Raw genomic sequence first — 19,263 nt, 5'->3', positions numbered from 1 at the left:
CAGACTGGAGGTTAGGAACAACTTCTTCCCTGAAAGGGTGCTCAGGCATTGGAACAGGCTGCCCAGGGCAGTGGTGGAGTCATCATCCCTGGAAGTGTTCAGAAACTGTGTAGAAGAGGCCCTTAGGGACCTAGGTGAGTGGTGGCCTGGACAGTCCTGGGGCAACAGCTGGACTTCATGATCTTGAAGGTCTTTTACAACCTAAACAATTCTATTATTCTATCATACAACACCACAGACAACAGAAAAGAGACCATGAAAGCAGCAGTTTTCTAAATGAAGAAAGGTTAAAATAGGTCTACTCAAACTTACATGGCTGATACAGTGACAAATTATTTAACAAAACTATTTTTACAGTATTGCAAAGGCAACACATCAGGAGAAGGGTAAACTGGAATGCGTTTTCTTATTTCTACAAAATTTAAGGAATTGCTAGGTTTCTACTAGGAGGCAAACCTTGGCATCAGTTATGTCCCATGACACACTTTCAGAAGGAACTTGTTAAGGTTTCGCAATGAGGGGAAAAACACAAATGAAAGCAAGCCAAATATCGCTTCATGGCGGGAGGGACAATTTCAGTGGGTCTGTAATTTATGGAAGTAAAAAAAATGTAGTTGATAACCAGACACCTGAAAAATTAAAAGGTATTTAGAAGTTTGAGAAATATTTTTTAAACTCCCATCTTAAAGATCCTTTGGCTAAATATCCAAATAACCTTATTCAAAATGCAGATCTGAGACAAGCAGGTCTTCTGTGACCATTATGAGGGACAGTAACAGCTCCATTACTTTCTATCAAACAGACCCAGTCAATTGGCAGGAATAGCATACAAAACATAAGAGTATGAAGAATCACACTAAGCCAAGGGTCTGCCTTTGGGCACCCTGAACATTCCTTACTCAAAACCTGTAAGTTACAGTACTTATTTACTTTTTTTAAGTAATGGGTGTCCCAGCAAAGCCATACTCTATTTCAATTAAAAGTGAATTTGGTTAACTTCTATACTAAAATCTTTTTTCCAGTTCAATTACATTGTACTGTAATAATAAAATTACTAGATTTGGTTTAACTCAAAATGTTACTTTCAGGTTTTTAATGCAGTGCTAATAGCTTTCAAATTTTGAGAGCCACTTTTATATATTTTATAGTGTATTTTCATCAGAATTGTAAAATCTAGATATATCTCTGCTTGTCTCAGGACTCAGTCTGCAAATGTCTTGCATCCAAATGCTTTAAAGTGAATAATAACATTCTAGTTTACTCTCTTTGAAGTCGTAGTGGGCTATAAATTAAATTATCAATGTTTATTATTTTATTTCCCCTATAACAACAGAAAAAAAAGTCAATCTTAAAAAATAAATACAATGACGAAAAATGACTCTGTTTTGTAAACTCACTCTAAAAATCGTAGCCATTCAGCACTGCAGTCAAGGACTAGCTGCTCACGGAGCTGATTCAGATGTCTGTAATTTTCTATAATAAATGGAGAGTGGAAACGGCTGACCGCTTTTGTACTGGAAAAAAAAGAGAAAAGCCAAATATGACATAAAGGTTACTAAGCAATCAGTTACACCATCTACAAAATTGACTAGTTTTGTCATCTGTGAGCTCTGAAAAAGAAATGTTTAAAAAATAAAAAAAAAGTCTTTTATTGTGGTACCAAACTACTGATTCCAGTTATCTTTGCTGTGAATAAAGTTACGGCATTGCTATCCATTCATAAGGCTCTTGAAATGTTTTTCACAATATTATTACTTCGGTTTATATATTTCACAAAATTTTGTTCAGCAATACACTGTACAATGTGATGACTTTTCAGTGATTGCATGTATAAGGAACTCCAAGAAAAAAAAATGGCTTTAAAGAGGAAAACTTCATTATGAGCCTGAAATAAACTTAGTAAATACAGATTGTCTTGTAAGTTTCTCTTCGGACACTTGCTATTTATGTATGCATTTTCATTGAAGAGTCACTTTTGCATTCCCAGGCATTATTTTACAAAATCCAGATTAGCTGTAATTTGTTCTTCATCATCTTCATTCTGTCTGATTTGTGTGCTTTTAATACTGAAATCTTGCGTAAGTGGATAGAAGGTAGTTTCATGGTCCACCTTGATTATGCCTATTTCTGGTGAAGATGTTTGTGCTCACACATTACACACCAGGCCTTGTAGAGAACACTGCACATTATAATATTGGATGCCGCATACTACAGCACTGGACGCTATACATCCATGGACTCTACAAATTGTAACATTAAGGTATTCCATGTGTTTAATAATAAAACAAATGTCTGTAAAGAAAAAAAAAACAACTACATAATTCAGTTTATCTTTATTTCATCCTCTGGGAAAAGTATCCAAAGCTATCTAAAATCATGATTGCACAACATGAAGTACCACAGCAAGCAAACTTTGCCTTTATGAATATGTAAAATGACATTTTAAATACAATGGCTATATTGAGATACACAGGTATTCACACAGCTACCTTCACCTTTCTAAATAAAGATCAAAATTTTATGAAACATTTGCATGTACAAGCTGCAGGCAAAACTGAACTCAGACCATAATTTTGGACACCAGCATATGTACTTTCATATACCCATACAGTATATGAAAGATTAAGCAAGTAACATAGTGCACCAAGAATATACCATGTAAAAACAAATATTTTAAGAACTCTGTTTTTTCAGTTTGGTTTTGTTTGTGTTTAAGCAAAACTGACTATGGCAATAAATTAATATAACAATTTTGGTTGGTTAGTTTTCGAATAAAAAATGAAACCAAACCCACAAATACATGGAGCAATGAGAATGTGTATGTAATTAATTGTAATACTAAAATACCACTCTTTTAATATGAAAATAGAACAAATTTGGAAGAGATTTTACATACCTACTAACCATAACCCAGTCAGATGGCACAGACGATATATGGGAATTCTTGACTTCTACTGTGAACTAAAATAAACAGAAATATAATATAACATATCATGGGACATAAGGATGACTACAGAACCATAATCATCATGCATCAAGAAATCTGCATGCCTCAGAAGAAAACCATGATCAGCCTTCACTGACTGAGCAGACCAGAAGCTGATGTTCTTTTTCTGCCCCACAAGTGAGGTTATAGCATAAATATTTTCTGACAAACAAGCAACTCCTATCCTGTTCCTGAGCCCTACCATGTTGCTACCCCATCTCTGCCCTTCTATTCAAACCCACAAACACATCCCACAAACACGCCCTCCCCACCTTCCTCTTACTAAGCCAAAACCATATTAAAGCTAGTAAGTAGCTGGGGATTGTAGAGAATTTAGCATTTACACTGATTCTATGCTATAGATCACCTGATAAAGCTACTCCTTATCAGAGTGATATGTCCTCCTGCCTCAGGATCAGTGATTCTGCTGAGCCACAGCCACCTACAACATTTCACAGACAGGAGCTCAAACTCTCAAATACTAGCACTGCATCAATAGTACTTCCATCAAGTTTGTATCAACTTGGGGTCAGAAAGTGAAGGAATAAGGAAAAACAGCAGTAGTAGAAAGAGGCTCAGTGCAGTGTAATTTATATGATGTGTTTATTGCAATATTTTATGATTCATGTCCGTTTATAACACTAGCCTGAGGTCCTGGATGTCAAAGAATTGAGGCATTCTCAAATGAAAAATTTCAACTGGAAACCACATTTCTACCAGAGATTAGATTAACTCAGAATCTTACCACCTTCACAGAAAAGCTGACAAAGCTTTTCCATTACATTTAGTATGCTTTAGATAAAAACTTCCACACCTCACCAGAACAGCCAGCACCCACCCTCAGGTACAAACAAGAAGGATAATTCTAATGTGAGCACATAGTGAGGACATAGTGCACTAGTTTTTAATTCATATAAGACACTTTTAACATATTTGGTAATGTAGAAACCCTGAAATTCCATAATACATGTGAGATAAAAAGACTGAAAATAGGCAAAAGCAGAGATCTGCAAAGATCTGAACTTGAGACAACTGCTGCCACCACTAGTGGTGTTGCTGATGTGCTGGTATTACAGATTGTCCTGAAGTTCATCTCAAATAAATATCCAGTGTTTAGGAAAGGAAGACATGAAATAGTGTGACAATTGTGTCTGCTGGATGCCTAAAACCAGTCTGAATTAACACAGCCATTTCAGTCATCCAGCCTGTTTGTCTGGCTAGTGAGAAACAAGCAGGGAGTTTGCAATCTTCTTCAAAACAACAAAAGCATTTGCTTGCATTCTTAGCCCAATTAGATAAATAACTGCAGTAATAAATAAACTGGGACAAAAGTAGTGCTTATGTAATACAAGAAATCAGTATTTGCCAAATATAGCAATTCCTCTAAATCCTGCCTGAAATGAGTAGAAATGCTATCGCTATCCAGACTGCTTTCTGTCTTGTTCACTGCACGCTATGAATTACATTACAGGCCTGGAAACAAAAGATAGGATAGACAGGGGCATAACCCTGTATTTTGGAAAAGGCATGCATCAGCTAGATCTTCACGAGAACTCCAACAAGAACTTAACAAACGTAAGTTAACAAACTGGGCTGACTCTGAAAATCTAACCATGTGTTCACAATCATGGTTTTGGGGGCACATATTAAGAAAAAAATAGTTTGATTTTTTTTTCTGTAAGAAGTCCTGTACCTTCAGCTGTTCAGAGTAGGGGGATGCATAAAACAGTTTCCTGGCAGCTTCTCTAGCTTCCAGAACTAGAAAATCATAAACCTACTTTCTGCCCAAGTCTGATGTGAGGAAGTGTTTGAATACTACATCAGACTGCTACAAGAACATGAGAATACACCATACAGAACTGAAAGAGAGCATAACTCAAGGAGACTGCTCTGCAACTCTCTTTCCATTATTTCCATTCCTTTAGTATCCTTCCTTTCCTCACAACCATCTTCCCCTACTGCTTTATTTGATGTCTCTGGAACACCCATACCAGATGTAATTAAGTAACAACTATCTCTAAGCGCTGCAGCTCCTTTCATAAGTACACCAAAGCTATGGCACCCTGTCTGCCATGGTCTCTGAGCTGCCCCATTACAAAGCTCTCCTCTCATGAACATGTGAATAGTATCTGGTGGTTTCTCAAACCCTCCTGGTCAGTTCCTACACGTTTCCTTCATCAGATGCTCTTCTCTCATTGATCAATTACTCTCTTCTCCTTTCTTCACACACGTGTCATCACCCACCTCTTAATGCAGCCTCTCTGAGACAAACCTCTCAAATCCTGGCCCTTCCCTTCCTCACACAATACTCAAGCACACTTCCAAATTTCTGCTTTTGGACTTTAGCATCCATGCTAATAGCCTACCCAAAGCTTTACCTACGCTTCCACTTCCCAGCTTCACCCTCAAAAATCACAGAATCAGAGAATAGTTACAGTTGGAAAGGACCTTAAGATCATCTAGTTCCAACACCCCTGCCATGGGCAGAGACATCAAAAGGACCAGGATACGGTTGGCTTTCTGGGCTGCAAGCACACACTGAAGCTGGCTCATGTTAAGTTTCTCATCGACCAACACCCCCAGGTTGATCTCCGCAGGGCTGCTCTGCATCTCTTCTCTGGCCAACTTGTAGCTGTGCCTGGGATTGCCTCAGCCTTGCACGTGGCACAGTTAAACTTCATAAGGTTGACATCAGCCCACCTCACAAGTGTGTCAAGGTCCCTCTGGATGGCATTCCTTCCCTCCAGCGTTTCAACTGAACCATACAGCTTGGTGTCATCAGCAAACTTGCTGAGGGTGCACTCAATCCCACTGTCCATGTCACTGACAGAGATGTTGAACAAGACCAGTCCCAACACCGATCCCTGAGGGACACCACTCGTTACTGGTCTCCATCTGGACACTGAGCCATCGACCACAACTCTTTGCGTGCGGCAATCCAGCCAATTCTTTATCCACCGAGTGGTCCACCTATAAAACTGATGTCTCTCCAATTTAGAGACTAGTATGTCCTGTGGGACAGTGTCAAACACTTTGCACAAGTCCAGGTAGATGACATCTACCCCTGTGCATCAGTTCCGTAGCCCCACCATAGAAGGCCAATACCCACCTAAGGTGTCCATCAAATGATGCTATCTTTAATACATTCCTTCTGACTCTCTCACCCTCAGCATTGCCTGTCAGCACCATGATGTTTCTTCTTGGGTCTTTCCCACCTTCCTAGTCCCCCAATGTGATAATGGACTGCTTCCAGCCCCTTTCCTCCTTATCTTTACGCTTCTATTTCCAACACTCATTCTTAACTGATACTTCCCTAATGCCTTTTGTTTCTCAGCTTCCTGTGGCACTTTCCGCAGTCTTCCTACTCTGAGCTGCCAAAGGTCAAAACTGAACAGTGCTACCTCACTGCTCCTTTCAGCTCTCCCACCAATTTGACAGGATCTGACATCTCTCTTCATTTTTTTTCACTGAACTTCTCAGCTGACTGGAGCATGGCCTGCACAGCATCTGGCAAACACAAGCTCTGTTCGGCAACTACTGTTTCTAAGAACTAAAAGTGAAAATAAAAATGTATCATTCTTTAATACTGTTTCTCTTCTCTTCCATCTTTCAAATTACAGCCTTAATCAGTAGTTACAAATCATTTTACCATTCTTCAAATCAACCTAATGCTATGCTTTTTGGTTCTCTGAGAATATTTCTGCACTTAATAGCCGCATAAACAACCCTGGAAGCGTGCAAGTGTTTCTCCACATACAGAAAAGCAAACTATTACTGAACCAAACTCAACTGGTTTTATTACCTGAATCACTAAAGAAATTTACTTTAAAAAGTGACAGTGTCACAAAACTGTACTTTGAAGTTGTACAAAAAATTGTGTTTTTTAAAGTATATGACCTCATTGAGTATCATATTAAATGAAGAGAGTTCTAGTTAAGTCTAACTTTTAAGCTGTTTTTCAGACAAGCAAGGGTACTGCTATACATAATAGATACTATATTACCTCTTGACCAGAAACTGTAACGTATTCTGCAGAAGGGTTCTTGATCTGTTTACGAATGTCCAGCAGATGCAGTTGGATTTTAGAAATCACACCCAGAATCTCCTCTTTTTTCTTTCTGATGACAGGGAAGTCTGTAAGGTCCTTGAACAATTGGGTTTTATCTCCAGTCCTATCCATAAGAAGCATAAGATAAAAGAATGGTAAAACCAAGGATAAATTTTCTAATTTTATGGGCTGTGTCCATACTTTTATTGTTAATTTTCATTTGTTTTAACACTAGATTTTTATTCCTCTCTAAATATAGCTTTTCTGCTACTGGGTCATGATACAGCACATTTACTGAAAGCTGTCATACACACTACATAAATAGAAAGGAACTTTGTACATGAACTAAGAAGTTGCACCAAGATAATCCCCAAATGGTTCAAACCCAGTCTGTTCCTGTTTCTTTCTACTGTATCACTTCATGCTCATTCTTGTATTGCTGACTCAGGTTTCTTGCCGTTTCTGGATGTGCATTCTGCAGGTTTCTGTTTGTTCTCCCTCAGCTGAGCACAACAAGAAAAGGAAGCACAAGAAAGACCATTTCTTTCTGCCTCAATCCTAATTCTGGAATGGAATTGCTGTACCAACCTGGTGCACTCCAAATGCTGACAACATCTTTATCATTATTAAATGCGAAGATTTAGATAATTTCTGAACACAGATTTGAAATGTATTAACAATTTAGCCAAACTGACAGGTTTTCATGTGGATTGAGAAATCTCTCCCAGTAGGCTTTTATCAAAGCAGAATGTCATCAGGAGTTTCTCAAAGCAGCTTCCTTCTTTTCTCATGGAAAGATTAACTAGAGCATTTTTTATACATGCGAAACAAAGACTCTTTTTCTAGTCTCAGTGTCAGAAAAAGACAGAATTGTTTTGGCTGCACTATCTCAGCTCAGGGTTGAAACCCAAACGCACAATGCCATGTTTAAAACTGGGAAGCTGAAAGAGTTATTAAAAATATGGTTGTCATAGAAAAATAACAAAAATTTAACTTATCTTAATAAGTAGCAGGCAAACAAAGTAGTGAAATCAGCCCTAAGTTAACTGGAAAGACATTTGTATTTGAAAGCAAATACAAAACTGTGCAAGTTAATTGCATAATTACCCTGAAATCTAATATTTAGAGAGCAAGTAATTGGCAAACTGAAAGTAATAAAACGTGGAAGCAATAAAAAGTCTAATAGTCTACCCACTCCAATACCCCTTTGCCTGTGAATGAAACTACAGCTGGTCACAAGCCAATGACCAAACAGGTAACACTAAGCTGTGCTTTGATTTTTGCATTACATGGATGTAGTTATTGCATAAAATGACAGTAAAAATGTCATTTTAAAATACAGTATTACATTTTAGAAACAATTTTGTGCTAATTAGACCTGTTTCCATGGGAATGAAGTAAAAAAAAAGAAGACTGCTAGTAGCCAGCAGCTGATTGTGAAGACTGTCACTGCTGTGTGATGCCTACCAAAAATATAAAAGTTGACAGTTAAAAAAAAAAAAAAAACCAAAACCACAAACCTCAAAATCTCAAACACCCCCTAAAAAAACCTGGATCACAAGGATGCTTCTGAATGCACTACAGTATTTTACCCACACCACATAATAAAATTAATACATGATGCAGTATACATACAAGTGCATGTATGTAAAAGTAGTCACCATGATTCAAATGAAAGAAAGGGTTTTGAGTCCAAATAATACTGCCACACAAGTTTTAAATGTATAAAGGCCAAAAGGTAGGGTCTTTTAGTCATTTTGAATAAATGCAAATAAAACGTATATTTTCTGCAGATCTCTGATGATACCTTCTAATACTATTATATCTTATTTTTATACACTGTTCAAGCCATTATCTATATGGTAACAGAAAAAAAAAAGGAAGCATATTTTACACCTATCTACAGTAATTCTGGTATAATTAAGATACACTCTATTTTGTCATAACCTGCCATAACTATAACTGGATCACATTCATCAGTAGAAATCTCATAATCCCACCTGTCCAATAGGCATAGCAAATACTTCTAGCCTTCTCCACTTCTAAATTTACACCCTGCATCTGTCTGTAATTCTGAAGCAAACAAATTAAGGTCTAGGCACTCTTAATTTCTTAAATTTCTTAATTTTAAATCTTAGTTGGAGAAAGATAATAAAAGATTTTATAAACAGAATGGAAGTTTTAGTCTGTTTTGAAAATAAAATATCAAGACTATACTGCCTCAATATAACAACATAATAAACCATAGACCACATTTTCATTAAAGAAACTTCACCTATACCACAGTCAATTAGATCTCATTAATAATTATTCTCATTAATATCTAATCAGTCTTCTTTCATCATGTTAAAAGTTAAATGAAACTTGCTTACAGCATGGAAGTTTAGGAAGATCTATCTATAAAACTATTTATCTTATTTTCTCTGTCATTAGTGACCATGCAACGAGATTTTTAGAAATGGATGGAGGGCACTCAAAGCTTTGATGAATTTTCACAAAAAAAAAGTCAAAGGCTTATTCCTGACAGCAGAGCAGCCACCCTGCTAAAGGTCATGTCTCTCCACAAAAAAAAATAGCTTCTCTATTAAAAAAAAATAATTTAAAAGTTGTTAAACAAATTAACATGAGCAAAACATATTTTGCTCTAAATTCATTCCCCCCAAAAGCTGAAAAACTTTCAAAAAATTATGCAGCCTGAGGCAAACACCCACTAAGCAAACTTCTTTCTCTCATAGTTTAACTTGAAAAAAAGAATATAAGCTGTACCAGATGTGTAATCCTCATAACTGATACATTTACTCAGAAAGTCTATGAAGCACTGAAGATTCATGTATTTTCTGTACTTACTTGGCTGCTTCTTCATTAAGGATCTTTAAATAATGTTTTACTGGGAAGAGAAGTGCTGGGATTTCCAACAGTGCATTTTGTAATAGAGGAGTTTTCACATAAGAATGTATGACTGGAACAAGAGCTTGAATCTCCGAGTCCAGGCATGACAGGGTGCTGACTATCAAGAAGAACTCTTGGGTTGAGCACTGAGAAGGGAAGCAATGTCTAAATGATTATGGTGTATTATTTTATTTTCAATAAATTCTACAAACTTTTATCCTCTTTTGAAAATTATACAAAATACAACAAAAATATATGGACTATTTCTAACACAGCTGCATAGTCTTACCACATTCACAAGGTTAATAAAGCATACTACTATTTCAACCACTGCTGTTAGGAACCAGTCGAGAGCTGATCTCCGTTATTCCTGTTGCTAGATAAGAGACCTATAAAGCATATTTTACTGATCTGTGGATCAGATATTCCTTCTTCAGTGCACTAACAATACAGAAAAAAAAGTTTGTTTTCCTCACCTGAGAATGCAAAGAAGGGGATAAGACAAACTGAATGCTTCTACTATGAAACTCTTTGTATGCCACATGCTTCTCTTCCTACATTATGTTTTCCCTCCTACCTAGGCAACAAACAGCCTAATATTCAATTTCTGGTCAGTGTTTTCTGGTAATCAGTGCATCTGGTAATTGGTGAATGTGCAGGCTTCCATGAATCACTATTTCATAAAACACGCCTACGTTTCTATTTTGCCATCCTTTCTCTTTCAAGATCTCTCCCTACAGGTAAATTTTTCATTCTCTTTCCTTCCCACAGCCATATGCAAGAACTAAAACAATTCTCTCATCTATTACACTGTGGTTATTTCTTACAAATAACTTATGTCCCCAGAAGCAAGTATTAACAAAAATGCTGGGCTCTAAAGGAACACTTTGCCTCCCCCCCACATACACAACCCTAAAATAAGTTTGTTCTGTAATGCCTTCACAACATATAAACACAATCTTCTGAAAACCATAAACAATAAATTAATGTACACTCCAGTTACAGCTTTGGCCCTCTTCTCATTAAATACATGTCACTGCTGCGACCAGCAATGGAAGAGAGTCCTCCATGCTGTATAAATGCAGAATAAAGATACATTTAGACCTGCAGCCTTGGCAATCTATTATGGAAGTAGTAGAACACTCCTGGAAGTTGTAAGAGACTGACAACAATAAAGCTAGAAAGAAAATAATTTTTAGATTTAATTGATATGCTCTCTGATTTGCTCTATCATAAAGGCTATATTAAACAATTAAAAAAAAAAAAAAAGAAAAATCATTCCTGGCCATTTAAAATTCATTCAATCACAAGAGTAATTAAATGTCACTGAAGTTATCATAAAGCTAGTATCTGCTACATACTCTCCTGAAGCATGGCTGTATGCTAAAGAACACTATCAAACAGGCAAGGTTGGTAGATACTTCACCATTCTGAATGGTGAAATGAAATGAAGATATTTCATTTCATTCTGAATGTTTCCAGAAAACCTAAGTTCATCTTTGTTTCAGAACCATGTAAATTAGGGATATAAGAGACCCACTGGGTGGTTTCCCTGCAACTGCTGAATTTTTCTGCATGGGTTTTCTTTTTGTCTTCTCTTGGCCCTAATATTCTTAGAAGCTGTGTGCTTACCACTTCCTTTCAGAAATTAATCCATAAAGCAGTAAGTGTCATCATGTAAAAGTTTTACCAGACAGCTTAAATTTCCCTTCCATCAAATTAATCCCAGCGTCTCTAGTTTTACTCTTTTGTACCACACTATCTCATCTGCTTCTCTGCTGTTAACAGGGTGTTAACAAGTATCTCTAAACCTTATGTTCTCAATTCAACCAAACCACCAGTTTAACGGAACTATAGTCTTTTAATCTTTCTTTGTAAACAATCCATTTTTCAGCCTCATGAAAACTTTGGCTCTTCCCTGCACTCACTGCAATTTATCAGCGTCTTTCTGATAATCTGGAACTTACTTATTCTATCTTTCAAAAACTCTGACAAGAACATAAGACAAATAATAAAGCAGTAAATCTGTCAATGGCATTTGAAGTCAAAGGACAAACAAAATGTCTGAAAGACTAAATGAATGATAAATCCAGGCTTGGACTGGTAAAGTAAAATACAGTATAACCAAGTACATCATCATCAACATTGATGTAGATAAAAGGACAGAATTCTGCAAGACTTTCCTTGACTAAAAGATGAACTCAAGGAGGCAAAGGCTGAAGCCATGCCACATGAAACTGCAACACTGGTCCTTGAAAAACAGCATTAGCTGATTCATAGCAATGTCCAGAAAAGAAGAACGAGCAAATATGGACGGTAAGAAATACATCAGTTGACCAGCTGGTGGTGGTTGCTTTAATTGTTCTTTAAAAAAATGAATGAAAAAGGGATTTAATTAGTACAATACCTACTGAAGGTGGGAAAAGAAAAAAGTTCTAAGAATACATAAAAACTTCTCTAAAATGTTCTTCAATAAGGATGGTGAGGCTTGTGAGGGTGAGGCTTCAGCAGGGGTAAGAAACTAGGTTTCAAGTGAGTGTCATCTATAAAAGAATTAGAGAGGGGGGAACAAACAAACTTGGTCATGTACAAAGCCATAAAAGACCCTGACAGCTATAATGAGATTTCTCAAAGGATGTCTAATGAACATACCAAAGCTTCTCATGGCAACTGTGAATGCCTACACACCATAACAGACATATCATGAGTTAAAACCTATGTGATTTTATTGTGAACTAAGGTCTACAGTACCTTTGGAGAACAGGAAATCCAGCACACTTTACTGCAAGCAATATTGTTAAATGTAGCTTTCCCAAGAAAGAGGGTGAACATGCCCTTTTTGTGCTTATTCAGAGTGCTACTGTTTCTCTTGGCTTGATTTTAGTAACACCACAGGACTTTGCATCTAAAATTTAATGGCTCCATGCAAAATTGATTTACTAAGCAAACATGTAACTTGAAACAGATGCATAAAAATACTTCTGAAAAGCTGGGGTCCATTAAAGTGGGACTGATTTAATTTAAATCCTAAGTAACCTTGCAAAATACATGTAACACTATTATAAGCTAGAAGTTTTAAAATTACATAAAAATAGTTTGCATAAAGTGGGATTAATATTCTTGCATTCACGGAAGATTCTCGCAAACTTATTCAATACAAAACCTAACTTTGAAATACCATCAATGGTAGCTATTAGTTTCTTTGGCACAAGGAGAATAACCTTGGAGTTGACAGGGATGCCAAACAATAGTTTCAACCAGCAGTTTATCCAACTGTACTGAAAATGGCAGGACTGCCATCAAAAACAATGCATGAAAGATCACAGCAGTATGCCAGCTCTAACACACTTTCAACAACGCTGAAAACAATTTAGCCTTGTTTGCATTAGTGAAAATGTCTCTTACAGATCTAGCAGGGAGTCACAAAGACACACAGCTGACAGTCATTGACCACTTCAAATTAAAAGCATTTTAAATTAAAAAAAAAATTAGTTGAAATGCAGCATACATTTATCACTCCTTACAACATGTAGTATCTACCTTTATATTTTTAATATAGTGAGCATAGTGGTTTTGGTTTAGGAAAAATGAGGAATTTAATTTTAAGGTTACTCTGTCCCCTTGTTATTCTACTTCTATTAATTCAGATTATCAGGCGACAACTTGCTCAAATCAGCAAGTCTAAAAATATCTGTGGTACAAATTCTTTAAAAGATTAAAAGTATAGCATACACAAGATGTGCTTTCATAGAAGAAAAAATTTAAAATACAAAAGGTACATGTTGTCTGAAGTCAACAACATGCTATGGGGAGAACTTATTTTAAACATTCTATTCAAACAGTAACTAATTTCCTGGGCATATACAGCAGATATTGATTTAATTGATTTAGTAAGAGAAAAAAATTAATTTGAAATATAACATTTTTCTCTGAATCTACTCTAATCTTGTGTTACTGAATAACACAATCTTCAATGAAGTGTTAAACACACCTTCCAGAGAAGGGCACATTTTCAGCATCATTCTAGATGACAAGATTATAGCAAAGATTTTAAACACTCAGCAATCATCTAGGCAGCACCCTTCTTCACCAAGGAGTCTGAGCACAACAGTGAAGTATTCACTGGAAAACCAAGGGTAAATCCCTGGAAGCATCCAACCAGCAAATACCCCCCTTTGTAAGCAAGTGCCTACTTGCTTTATTTTGCACATGTGAGCAGCCCTGATTAAGTGGGCAGCAAAGTTTTAGAGAGTGATTTAGAACTGAACAGGCTTTTCAATTGCAAGAAATTGTGAGGAACTGCAAACAAGGGAGAGCTTATGGCGGAGATCAGAAGCAGAACAAACTGAAATGACACTTTCCTACACACCCAGGAAAGGTCTGACTCTTGACCTCATACTCTGTATAGGAGTTCAGTGAAACAGCTTCACTTTAATCTGTTCTAAAATTCAATGACTATTTGTTATGATGATTCCTGCTCACTTTGTTGACTAAGCTTTAGTAAAAAAGAAAATAAAAATTATTGCGCAAAAGGTACCAATAAGATAAACATTTAGGGATCTAGGCTGTATAAATATTTATCTATTGAAACATACTACATGAAGCCAGGCATGAAAACAGCAAGCAGCATCAGGATGGATCTGTAGAACACATGACTAAAAGTACTGATGACATGTTTACTCTGTACAGGGTTTTAGACCTATTCAGTCATAGGTTTCCAACTGCTCTATTGCCCTTCTGTGCATTCCAAGACAAGACTAAGCAGTAACCACTTTTGAGACACAAAAATAGGGTCCTGCTATTCATATTTCCCACTGTCCTAAGATGCAGATCACAAAAGGAAATGCATGTGGCCTACGTTTTGTTCTATTATTTGGTGGCTCTCCCCAGGGCCTAGAGGGCATGGCTGAACTGGTTATGGAAAACACTGAACCAATGTGTGCTACCAAGACCTAGTTTTGCATCTGCTCCAGGCTCTGTCTAGACAAAGCTCTTGAAAATTCTCTGTTTCCTCTTGAAGTCAGCTTTTGAAGGTTACCAAAGAAGTCTTCAACCAGTTATCTCCAGCCACCTTTCTCTTGCCATTGACGAGGGTGAGCCCATTCTGCTGTTGACAGCATTTCTGCCTGGCAAGATGTCAGGTGCTGGAGCTGTAAAAGCTAAGAACCAGTCCTTGTATTAATTCCACTCCCCATAGAACAGTAACTTTGTTCCTGTCTCCTTATTCATTCCCATAGTCCTTTCTCAAGCTGGGGCAAACTTGGAGCTGGTAATACAATCTCCAAGGTAATACCTAATTGCCACTACAATAATGCTGTTCTAACTCCACAATGCTCATACCTGGAGGCAGATCAGCAATGCTGTTTGGTGGTTGGGTTTGGGACTATGGGAACTTGTGGAGGATCATTTAACAACTGTCAATATGAATTATGTTACCAAATAAGAAACATTAGCAGACTTACTGAAACAAACAAAAAAAAACCCAAAACTCAGACCAGGAAAACAGACAATGATGTTACTTATCAGAATAGTTCCCATAAGTCAGTTCCAAAGCAGAGCACCTTCATTTTTTTCTACCTCCTCTAAAGGTTACTGGTGCAAAGCGCACTGCACAGTAAAAAGCCCTGCGGTGGCTGATCTGAACAAAAGATGTTGCGAATGACTAAGACAACAAAGCTATCTCTGTCCACTTGAGGGTTCTCCATTCATGCAACATAACTCCTCAAATACTTAAGTCACTGGAGACTAAACGGCCTGAAGGATTAAACAGCTGCCACATTCACCTATTTTTCCTGCAGCGGACACTGAACTAACAAGCACATTTGTTTAATTCAGCCAGCAGTGCATTACACTTGAAGCTCTGGATCCCTTTATGGGAATCATAGAATCACAGAATAGTTAGGATTGGAAAGGACCTCAAGTTCATCTAGTTCCAACCCCCCTGCCATGGGCAGGGACACCTCACACTAAACCATATCACCCAACGCTTCATCCAACCTGGTCTTGAACACTGCCAGGGATGGAACATTCACAACCTCCTTGGGCAACACATTCCAGTGCCTCACCAGCCTAACAGTAAAGAATTTCTTCCTTATATCCAGTCTAAACCTCTGCTGTTTAGGTTTCAACCCGTTACCCCTTGTCCTATCACTACAGTCCCTAATGAATAGTCCCTCCCCAGTATCCTTACAGGCCCCCTTCAGATACTGGAAGGCTGCTATGAGGTCTCCATGCAGCCTTCTCTTCTCCAGGATGAACAGCCCCAACTTTCTCAGCCTGTCTTCATATGGGAGGTGCTCCAGTTCCCTGATCATCCTCGTGGCCCTCCTCTGGACTTGTTCCAACACTTCCATGTCCTTTTTATGTTGAGGACACCAGAACTGCACACAATACTCCAAGTGAGGTCTCACGAGAGCAGAGTAGAGAGGCAGGATCACCTCCTTCGACCTGCTGGTCACGCTCCTTTTGATGCAGCCCAGGATACGGTTGGCTTTCTGGGCTGTGAGTGCACACTGCTGGCTCATGTTCATTTTCTCATTGACTAACACCTCCAACTCCTTCTCCGCAGGACTACCATGAATTTCCTTTTTGCCCAACCTGTAGCTGTGCCTGGGATTGCTCTGACCCAGGTGTAGGACCTTGCACTTGGCATGGTTAAACTTCATGAGGTTGGCGTCAGCCCACCTCACAAGTGTGTCAAGGTCCCTCTGGATGGCATTCCTTCCCTCTAGCGTATCAACAGAACCACACAGCTTGGTGTCATCGGCAAACTTGCTGAGGGCACACTCAATTCCATTGTCCATGTCAGCGACAAAGATATTAAACAAGACTGGTCCCAGCACCGATCCCTGAGGGACACCACTCGTTACTGATCTCCAGCCGGACACTGAACTGTTGACCACAACTCTTTGAGTGCGACCATCCAGCCAGTTCTTTATCCACCGAGTGGTCCACCTATCAAATTGATGACACTCCAATTTAGAGACAAGGATGTCATGTGGGACAGTGTCAAATGCTTTGCACAAGTCCAGGTAGATGACATCAACTGCTCCACCCCTGTCCATCACTTTTGTAGCCCAGTCATAGAAAGCCACCAAATTGGTTGGGCAGGATTTTCCCCTAGTAAAGCCAAGCTGGCTGTCACCAAGCACCTTTCTCTTTTTCATGTGCCCTAGCATGCCTTCCAAGAGAATCTGCTCCCAGATTTTGCCAGGCACAGAGGTGAGACTGACTGCTCTGTAATTCCCCGGGTCATCCATTTCCCCCTTCTTGAAAATGGGGGTTATATTTCCCTTTTTCCAGTCATCAGGAACTTCACCTGTCTGCCATGATTTTTCAAATATGATGGCCAGTGGCTTAGCAACTTCCTTTGCCAGCTCCTTCAGGACCCACGGATGGATTTCATCAGGGCCCATGGACTTGTGTACATTCAGGTTCTTAAGATGATCTCAAACCAGATCCTCTCCTACAGTGGGCCCAGAGTCTAGGTTTTCACAGTCCCTGCGTTCGCCCTTCAAGACTCGGGTGCTGCGGTCAGAGCCTTTGCCAGTGAAGACCGAGGCAAAGAAGCCATTCAGAACCTCAGCCTTCTCCAAGTCCTGTGTAGCCAGTTCTCCTGAAAGTTTCTGGAGGGGGCCTACATTGTCCTTAGTCTGTTTTTTAGCTGCTACATACCTATAAAATCCCTTCCTATTATCTTTAACATCCCTTGCAAGTTTAGCTCCAATTGGGCCTTAGCTTTCCTAACTTGGTCCCTAACTACCCGGACAACATCCCTGTATTGATCCCAGGCCACCTGTCCTTGTTTCCACCTTTTATAAGCCTCTTTATTCCTGTGAATTTTTCTCAGCAGCTCCTTATCCATCCAAGGAGCTCTCCTGGCCCTCCTGCTGCACTTCCTTCTAGTCGGGATGCAACACTCCTGAGCTTGTAGCAGGTGATCCTTGAATATTAACCAAGAGTCTTGGGCCCCCTTGCCCTCTAGGGCTGTATCCCATGGAACATTGCCAAGCAGGTTCCTGAAGAGGCCAAAGTCTGCTCTCTTGAAGTCCAGGGCAGTGAGCTTACTGCATGCTCTTCTCACTGTCTTGAGGACCTCGAATTCGACCATCTCGTGATCACTGCATCCAAGACTTCCCTGGAGAGTCACATTTCCAACGAGCTCACCCTGTTGGTGAGCACGAGGTCAAGCAGGGCACCTCTCCTCGTCGGCTCCTTTATTGCTTGCAGAAGGAAGTTGTCTTCCACACAATTGAGAAACCTCCTGGATTACTTCTGCCGGGCCGTACCGTTGCCCCAACAGATGTCTGGGTGGTTGAAGTCCCCCATGAGAACAAGGGCCTGTGAGCATGAGGCTTTTCCTATTTGTCTGTAGAGTTCTTCATCCACAGGTTCCTCTTGATCAGGCGGTCTGTAACATATCCCCACAGTAATGTGTCCCATCACCAATTTCCCCTTAACCCTGACCCACAAACTTTCTGTTAACTGATCGCCTGTCCCCAGACAGAGTTCCATACTCTCCAGCCTATCCCTAACATAAAGGGCAACTCCCCCTCCCCTCCTACCGGGCCTGTCTTTTCTAAAAAGCCTATAACCCTCCATTCCAACACTCCAGTCAAAGGAGCCATCCCACCATGTTTTGGTGATGCCTATTATATCATGCCCCGTAGATGTGCCCAGATCTCTAATTCCTCATGTTTATTCCCCATGCTACGGGCATGTGTATAGAGGCATCTGATCTGAGCTCCAAATGAAGCCAGCTCAGTGGCTGGAGCGGCTAGAATATTACTACATTGCTCAGATTATTTATTGTAGGTGCTGGCAACTGACTGGGTGTGTTGGGATGGAATGATGCTCCCCTCCCCCAACACAACTAGTTTAAAGCATCCTTGACAAGTCTGGCAAGCCTCCCAGCAAAGCCACTCTTCCCTTTCTTCATCAGAGCAGTTCCACCAGCCCCCAGTAGGCCTGGCCTACAAATGTGGGCCCCATGTCCAAGACACCCAAACCCTTGACCATGACACCACCCTTTTAACCATTTATTAACCTGTCCAATCCTCCTTGCCTTTGGAAGGTCCTCCCATGTGTCTTGGAGAATTGTCGAAAAGACTACCTGAGCTCCAGAACCCCTGATCACCTCTCCCAGAGCTCTGTAGTCCTTCTTTATACTCCTCAGGCTACTACTATCTATATCCCTAGCAACCCACATGTATCACTAGAAGCGGGTAATAGTCCGTGGGACTTACTAGAGCAGGCAGCCTCTCTGCAACATCCCTGATCCGTGCCCCAGGTAGGCAACACACCTCCCTTGTGACCGGGTCAGGCCGGCAGATGAGCGCTT

At 39.4% G+C, this 19,263-nt stretch overlaps 1 protein-coding gene across 1 annotated transcript in view; it reads right to left on the bottom strand.

The window, feature by feature from the left end:
- MSH3 (mutS homolog 3) overlaps positions 1 to 19,263 on the bottom strand; it is a 121,986-nt gene that overhangs the window by 34,434 nt on the left and 68,289 nt on the right. The window contains exons 14-17 of the mRNA XM_013127680.3: positions 9,882 to 10,069; positions 6,990 to 7,158; positions 2,897 to 2,961; positions 1,398 to 1,514 (exon numbers count right to left, since the gene is read on the bottom strand). Of these exons, the coding sequence (XP_012983134.2) occupies positions 1,398 to 1,514; positions 2,897 to 2,961; positions 6,990 to 7,158; positions 9,882 to 10,069 (539 nt within the window). The remainder of the gene's footprint in view (positions 1 to 1,397; positions 1,515 to 2,896; positions 2,962 to 6,989; positions 7,159 to 9,881; positions 10,070 to 19,263) is intronic.

Source organism: Melopsittacus undulatus, chromosome Z (assembly GCF_012275295.1).
Source record: "Melopsittacus undulatus isolate bMelUnd1 chromosome Z, bMelUnd1.mat.Z, whole genome shotgun sequence".
NCBI lineage: Eukaryota > Metazoa > Chordata > Aves > Psittaciformes > Psittaculidae > Melopsittacus > Melopsittacus undulatus.
Note: the sequence above shows the minus strand (reverse complement) of the source record. Positions and strands in the feature narration are given on the sequence as shown.